The sequence below is a fragment of the Triticum urartu genome, chromosome 2 (genome assembly GCF_003073215.2).
Source record: "Triticum urartu cultivar G1812 chromosome 2, Tu2.1, whole genome shotgun sequence".
Classification (NCBI taxonomy): domain Eukaryota; kingdom Viridiplantae; phylum Streptophyta; class Magnoliopsida; order Poales; family Poaceae; genus Triticum; species Triticum urartu.
Window position 1 is genome coordinate 714,397,587 of NC_053023.1, and position 7,707 is coordinate 714,405,293.

At 49.7% G+C, this 7,707-nt stretch overlaps 2 protein-coding genes across 3 annotated transcripts; both read left to right on the forward strand.

Moving 5' to 3' along the window:
- The first annotated feature begins 216 nt into the window (after window positions 1-216).
- On the forward strand, window positions 217-2,934 carry LOC125540059 (factor of DNA methylation 2-like). Of its 2 annotated transcripts, none has more exons than XM_048703633.1 (3): window positions 217-1,998; window positions 2,077-2,326; window positions 2,398-2,533. In XM_048703633.1, coding segments are annotated over exons 1-3 (1,695 nt in total). In that variant the 5' UTR covers window positions 217-555; the 3' UTR covers window positions 2,400-2,533. The 2 variants fall into 2 exon arrangements, with proteins under 2 accessions (XP_048559590.1, XP_048559589.1); XM_048703632.1 differs by having other exon boundaries at window positions 240-1,998; window positions 2,077-2,277; window positions 2,398-2,934.
- Window positions 2,935-3,156: 222 nt separating this feature from the next.
- LOC125540060 (BTB/POZ and MATH domain-containing protein 1-like) lies at window positions 3,157-6,524 on the forward strand. The gene has a single exon (XM_048703634.1). The coding sequence runs from the start codon at window positions 5,136-5,138 to the stop codon at window positions 6,351-6,353; it is 1,218 nt and encodes a 405-aa protein (XP_048559591.1). The 5' UTR covers window positions 3,157-5,135; the 3' UTR covers window positions 6,354-6,524.
- Window positions 6,525-7,707: the final 1,183 nt, after the last annotated feature.

The window sequence follows — 7,707 nt, forward strand, 5'->3', positions numbered from 1 at the left end:
CTTGTGGTGACCAAATGCACACCTTTTGTCATCCAAACAGCGATGTGATGCTTATTCCACATTGTACGCCTTTGAAGTAGCCGGATGATGATATACCAGACATGACAAAAAGGAAAAAAGAGCAGCTGGACAATGACAATTAATAAAATAATATCTGCAAACATAACATTTTGTATCAGATACTAGTAAACAATGGTATGGAAAAGAAAAGGGTTGAAAGAGTGGTGGTTGACAACCTGATGGAATACAACAACATTTGAAGCTCAAACATCTTCTTACTGTTCCATTTATTTTGATGGGGAGAAGAAGAATCTCAAGCATTAACTAATGGTGGTTGACAACCTGACAGAATACAACTACATCTGCCCCCAATGTTGCACATTGAAGGACCAAAACTGAAAAGTGAAGTGAAAACCCAACGCAGTGAATCGTTGGTTGCCTTGCCTTCTTCCTCCTCCTCCTCAGCTTTCCCCAAACCCCAGCTCGGAAAAGAAAAAAGAAAAAAGCTTTCCCAAACCCCAACCGCACTCCATTCGCCGACCGATCAGTCAAACAATGTCGAAGAGACATCGGACGGCGGCTTCAGACCCGTGGGACGACGACCAGGACATGCCGCCGCAGAAGGCGCCCCCGGGGATCCACAGGTCGGTCTACCTGGAATGGCGCGCCGGGGCGACCGGGCGCCTCCGCGACGTCCGCGACAACCTCCGCCTCCTCGCCCCGCCGCCGCCGCCGCCCGCTTCCCAGGAGGCCGGCCTCCGCGCCCTCGGCCTCCTCGACTTCGTCCGCCTGCGCCTCGACGACGCGCCCCCGCGCCGCGACCTCGTGGCCGCGCTCGTCGCCAACTACAAGCAGTTCTACGAGTGGAGCTACGCGCGCGGCGCCTTCGTCAAGGTCAGCCTCGACGCCTTCGCCGACGCGCTCCGCCTCCCGCCTCCGACGGAGGGCCCACCCGACGCCGCCGCCGCCGCTGCCGCCGCGCCCCCCGGGCTGGCCTCCGCCGCGGAGTGGTTCATCGAGGCGTACATCCTGAAGCCGCTACGCGCGCGCGCCGCCGCGGAGGGACGGCCGCGCAGGCTGCCCAGCGATGTGGACCTGGCGCTGTACAGGGCGAAGTTCGGGATGGTGCATAAGGTGGACTGGAGCCGCCTCATCTGGGTCCTCGCCGAGAAGGAGATGGTCGACCTGAGCAAGGGGAGAAGGCCCGACTGGACATGCCACTATGCCGCCTACCTGCAGAGGCTCATCTGGGTGGACAATCCGGGCCTCTTCCAGCCGGCATTGCCATTGCTCGGCCTCGGTGGGGATCAAAATCTCCCTTCAGAGCTCCAGTCCAAGATGCAGGAGGTCGAAGCGAGATCCAAGCTGCTCGACGCGAGATCCAAGCTGCTGGACACCAGAGCCGAGCACCTTGAATCCAAGTCCAAGGAACTGGAAGAACGGGCACTCGCAAGCAAGACACTAACAGAGTTAGAGCTGCTCAACCGGAATCTGCTCGCCGAGAAAGAAGCAATCAACAGTGAGCTGGTAGGAGTGCAGGAGGAGCTGGGAGAAGCAAGGAAGCAGCTAATGCAGCTAGATGATAGCATGGAATCAATGAAATCGTTGAGTAAGGCTCTGTTTTCTAGGGAAAGAAAGAGCAATGCTCGGTTGCTAAATGCTCGGTGGGCTCTGGTTACCAAGGAAATCAAGGGCAACGGTGACTTAAAAAGCCATCAGGAAGAGCTAGCCGAGCTGCAGGATGGGATGCAAGGACTGAAATCCCTCAACCAGGTTCTGTGTTCTAGGGAAAGAGAAAGCAATGTTCAGTTGCTAGATACTCGCTGGGCTCTGGTTACCAAGGAAATCAAGGGCAACGGTGACTTAAAAAACCTCCGGGAAGAGCTAGCCGAGCTGCGCGATGGGATGCAAGGACTGGAATCCCTCAACCAGGTCCTGGTCACTAAGAACCTAATACACAACGACAAACTGCAAGCGGCTCGGAAAGAGTTGATCGATGTAAGGAAGCAACTAGCTAGTACTACCTCTTCTAATTTGCATCTCATCTCTTTCTAATTTTTCCTGGATGTTTTGAAGGGCTTGATGGTGGCCACAAATGGCAGGGCAAACATAGGCCTGAAGAGGATGGGGGAGCTCGATCCAAAAGCGGTCGCAAATGCTTGCCGACCGAGATTGTCACAAAAGAAAACTCTTATTCTCTGTTCCAAGTGGGAGGCTCAAATCAGAAACGCAGGTTGGCACCCTTTTAAGGTCATCATGGTTGACGATCAGCCCATGGTACGGATGGTCTTCTATATTGCTATACATGGAGTGGCTCTTTTATCTTGTAAGTAGTCTTCAGTATATGGTTTGCAAATGTCCATCTTACTGTGTGCAAGTGTAACTACTGTTTTGTAGGAAATTTTCTTGGACGATGATGACAAGCTTGTGGAGCTAAAACAAGAACATGGTGACCAAATGTTCGCCTTGGTAAAACAGGCGCTGATTGAAAGGAACAAGTACAACCCCAGTGGTGGCTATCCTGAAACGTTGCTGTGGAACTTCAAGCACAGTCGGGAGGCAACAATGGAAGAAGCCGTCCAATTCATTGTAAAAAAGTGTTGCGCAAACAAGAGGAAGCGTTGAGCCCATATATCTAGGAGCTGGGGGTACATGCTAGGGTTTGCCGCCTTTCTTTGGAAAACCCATGGATATGCACTGTGAAGTAGGCATAATTGAAAATGCCTTTCATCGAGAAAAGAAAAGAAAAAAGTAGACATAATGTAAAGTGCTATCAGATTAGATGTAGGTAGTTGCTCTTAATATCGTGCAACTAGATTAACCATGAAGTAGACAAACCTCCATCTGACTCTGGGGGTTGCAGATTTGCATGACAGCAATGTGCTACTCTTTCATTGACGTACTCTGTAAACTAATATAAGAGCGTTTAGATCACTAGGGAGTATATGGTAGTTTGAGCAAGTGTACAAACCCTTTAAATATGTGCAATAAGGATATTGCAAGACTGTCGGAAGTCAATTGAAGTTGACCTTAACTACAGCAAAGCATATAACCGACTAGGATACGTTTATTTCATCATAAGGAATTTTAGTGATGTGCTGTTCCTGTTACAGGATGCTATGCAGATACTACATAAACTTCTCAGGTAGTAAATGGTAGTGCTTGGGGGTGGTGCTGTTTTAAATTTGAAGTCCACAAGTTCAATTCTTACTTCAATATGGTTCTGGATATTTATGTAAGCACCTTTATTTTTTGGCAACAGCCCAAATGCAGGCACCAACTCATTGTACCTGTTGTTAACTGGAATGCGATTTTACTTCTTTCTTAGTAGCCAAGTTTTTTTTATTAAGGTATAAAACAGCAAACTGATATTTGTGCCATTTTGAATAGCAGTAGGAATTTCTGCGTATGATTTGCTTGCAACTGCTGGATGGAAAAGAAACCATCATTAGTTCATCTATATATGATATGCATGGGAAACCAGTTTATGCAGGAAGACAGTGCGAATTGCCTGACATTTTGTATTTGAGTGTGCAGGTGTTGTGCTGCCGTTCATTGTTGAACTGGCCGATGGTCGCTCATCCGTCTTCAACTGCTGCTTACTCGGTTTGTCGTGAAACAATGTGCATTCAGGAATTGAAGCCGGAAAAGAAGATGCAGGGCCGTTCCTAGATGCTCCCATCCATAACCCAAATCCTCCAGATGCCTCATCAGTATCAAGAGATTGTGACGCCGATATTGATCTCGCATGTGTGGTTCTAACACGAGAAATTATGTTTCTAGATCATAAGGTGTGGATGAAGGTCTACGATGGTGGACTGGTTTTGCAGGAAATTGGACGCTTGGAGGCCATGGCGTGGCACTGTGAGCCTTTATGTGCAAGTGCAAAAGATCTGGTAGATGGCCTGTGCCGACTAGGCATTTTCCTTTCCTTTGAGAAAAACGATGACCATGCACACAATGTGAGGCACCGTTGTGAATAACAGAACATGAAGGAATCTAGAATTTGCTTTGACTGAAACAAAAAACAATCCCAGTTTACAAACATATTTTAAAGACCTTTTACAGTACATCAACCTCTTCGGATTTTTCTCCGCAAAAAAAGAACTCTTTGGATTTAAACTCTTTCATTTAGAGCATCTCCAACAGCCGCCCAATACGCGGCGCCCAAAAAACGAGTTTACAGCGCGCAAGTAGATTTTTTTAGGGCGCTAGAAGACGTTTGCTCCAACAAGCGCTGCAAAATATGCTGCGCGCGCGAGTCCATCGGTCCCAATCAAGCGGTCCCATCTGCAGCAGCCCAGAGTTTGCAGCGCGCGCGACCGGGCGCACTAAATATGCTGCGCGCGGTGCCTTTTTGATGTGCGCGCTGCATTAGTTATAGCGCGCGCGCGCTTTTTGTGCGGCTGCTGGAGATTCCAAACCGGATCCGCACGCGCTAAAAACAGTTTTTATACCGTGCGGCGCTCATATAATGCTTCTGTTGGAGATGCTCTTATGAACTCATTTCATCCCTCGAGAAAAATTACGAACTCTTTTCGTGTCAATTCGATGGTCAATTTTTAAATCAAAATTCCATGATAAGTTCGCCTCTTATGGACATGAAATATTTTGTACCCAGCCCATTAAGAGACCCATCAAAGTAGAAGGGTAAAAGATGGTGTTAAAATATCGGTAAAAGATTATAGCAAGTTTACAACATTTTTTTTGAGCATTAGTATAGACACAATCGCTCATATACACATGCATACACTCACCTCTATGAACGTCTCCTTCTACTGAAAGCGTATCGCCGGAAATCTTAAAATAAATCCAGAAATAATGCGAGCATCAGGATTTGAACCCTAGTAAGATGGGAATACCACTGTCCACCTAACCAACTCAACCACAGGTTGATTCGCGCAAGTTTACAACATTGATTCTAGCACTCCTATCTATTTACTACAACTTTTTGTCCAAGGAACGTACGACGACACAAAGCCTTGAGAAAGAAGTCGATAAACATCAGTTTTTCATCGAATGGATTCTCTACGTTCCACCCTTATATCACCCGGGCCAAGGCACGCACGCACGCAAATTCTAGATCAGATAGCACATAAATCGATCGTTCGTCAACCCTCGATCTCCCTTGGATCATGCCGACGTCGGAGGCCGAGCTGCTGTCCGCCCTCCGCGCCGCCGGCCGGGAGCACCTCTCGGCGTCCACCGTCGCCCGGAAGCAGGAGACCGGCTCCCACCTGTTCCGGATCGCCAACTACACGGAGGTCAAGGCGACGGTGGCCAACCGCGAGCACGTGGAGTCGAGCACGTTCACCGTCGGCGGCCACGAGTGGCGCATCGACTGCTACCCGAACAGCTGCGTGAAGCCGCACAACGGCTGCATCTCCCTCTTCCTCCGGCGCACCAGCAGCGGCGCCGCCCACTTTCTCCGGCGTAGCGCCGGCAGCGGCGCAAAGGCCGACGTCGCCATGGCGTACATCAAGTTCAGCCTGCTGGACCGGGACGGGAGCCCGGCGCGCACCCAGAGCGCGCCGCAGCGCCAGTTCGCGAGCGGCGACGACTGGGGCTGGAAGGACTTCATGAGGAGCGACGAGCTGGACAAGGAGAAGGAGAGGTACCTCAAGGACGACTGCCTGATGGTCCTCTGCGACGTCACCGTCGACCTCGGGCTGCGCACCGACAGCTGCACCGAGGTCGCCGCCGCCGCCGCGCCGGAGCCGACGGGCGAGTGGCCGCCCCCGCCGTTCGAGCTGGACGGGGAGCTCACCACGGCCATCTGGAAGAAGCAACGGGCGGACGTGAGGATCGAGGTCGGCGGGGAGACGCTGGCGGCGCACCGGTGGATGCTGGAGGCCCGGTCCCCGGTGTTCAAGGAGGACCTCTCGCTCGCCTTCACAGCCGGCAAGAAGACCGCCGAGCTGCGCATCGACGACATGGACGCCGAGGTGGCCAGGGCCCTGATCCGGTTCATCTACACGGACGCGCTGGCGGCGGACGTGAGGCAGCAGCTGGACGCGGCGGCGGCCATGGCGGAGCGCCTGCTTGTGGCGGCGCACAGGTACAGGGTGGAGAAGCTGAAGCTGATCTGCGAGGAGGCGCTGTGCCGGCACATCGGGATGAGCTCCGTGGCGGCCACCCTGGCGCTGGCGGAGCGGCACCGGTGCCCCACGCTGAAGAAGGCGTGCATGCAGTTTATTTCTTCTCCGGCTAACCTGGTGGCGGTCGTGGCGACCGATGGTTTCGAGCAGCTGAAGATCGGTTGCCCGCCTGATCTGGTCGACCTCATGGCCAAGCACTTGGCCAAGGTTGGCGCAGTGGATCAGTCCACGTTCGGGCCATTTACTACCTTCTAGACATTTTAGTTTTCTTTTCTGAAAATTTTCTAGCCATTTAGTTAATATAGATATTTGTAGTCAACTAGCTAAATACATGTGCATTGCAACGGGGACAACTTTGTTTTAGTGGTTCAGTGTATAGTTTTTTTTGACTGGGTTGAGATTGAGATATGTTGTCAAGAGGGAAACCATGGCAAAGGTAAAAGGATATGTTTGAGATTTGTGTACTTTTGAGTTGGTTTTGTATTTTGCTTGCAAAAGATTTCTTGCTATTGAAGATTTATTTGATTTCTCTTGGGGTTGTGCTACACGTCGGCCGGCGGATTAAAAGATCCGCCGCCTCGACAGCCATTAGATTGAGAGCTATTCATCGTCTGGCATTCCTTTTATCATTGCAAAAGGGTAGTTTTGCAGAAATCCTTTGCAACAAAGTTTATGTTACAAAAACTCAAGACATTTTTGCAACGGAGATGATGTTACAGAAAATATTTGTAATTTTTTCATCTACATTTTTCTTTGCAACATGAGTATTGTTGCGGAAGACAATTTGCAACACACATGTTGTAAAAAAAATTACATAATGAGACGCAAGGGACACGCGTCACACAGAGGAGGCGGATTGCAGAAGGCAAGCTTTTCCCTTTCTCTTGATTGCTTTGCAAGAAATTTCTTTCTCTAGAACCAAGGTGAGGGTCGGTTAAAAAAAATAGGGATTATCACTGGTTTGGAAAAAAAATCGATAGGAAGAGGTATATCTCAATGGAAGAGGTGGAAATCGATAGGATGACTGATTCTGGATGAGGTTTTATGTTCAAAACTACCAGGGGGAGTGGAAGTCCCTGGAGAAAATGCCCTACAAATTAGAGGGATTATTGCCAATTGGGTCGCGGATAAGAAGACAGAGGGATATTTGTTGGTCTAGCCGGCATCGGGATGTATAAAATTGAATGTGGATGCTTCGTACAACATGGACAAAGGTGCTGGTTCTTGTGGTGCAATTCTACAGGACTGCAAAGGAGGTTTTATTGCTGCAGCGATGGAGTTTAGGCAGCATGCTCTTGATGCTCCTAGGATGGACGTGTTAGCTATGCTATTAGACTTACGACTTGCTGAGGGGCTGGGTATTCTCTCTATTAATACCAAGAGCGATTCTATGGAGATTTTTCAGGCTATACAGAATCCGTCCGAGATCACAGATGGTTGCCGGAAGTTGATGAGTTCTTTTGACAAGGCGACTGTGCATGAAGCTAATGGGTGTGCTCATGAACTTGCTCGATTTAGTTTTGAGGACAGGATATGGGGTGTGGAATGATAAACCTCCGGACTTCCTGATCCCATTTATTGTAAAGGACATGCTTGTTACCTAATTATA

Excerpts from the sequence above, each read along its gene's own strand:
- LOC125540059 (XM_048703632.1), top strand. The coding sequence starts at position 556 with ATGTCGAAGAGACATCGGACGGCGGCTTCAGACCCGTGGGACGACGAC. Across the intron at positions 1,999-2,076 it reads CTCGGAAAGAGTTGATCGAT|GGCTTGATGGTGGCCACAAA; the intron begins GTAAGGAAGCAA and ends GATGTTTTGAAG. Across the intron at positions 2,278-2,397 it reads TGGTTGACGATCAGCCCATG|GAAATTTTCTTGGACGATGA; the intron begins GTACGGATGGTC and ends ACTGTTTTGTAG.
- LOC125540060 (XM_048703634.1), top strand. The coding sequence starts at position 5,136 with ATGCCGACGTCGGAGGCCGAGCTGCTGTCCGCCCTCCGCGCCGCCGGC.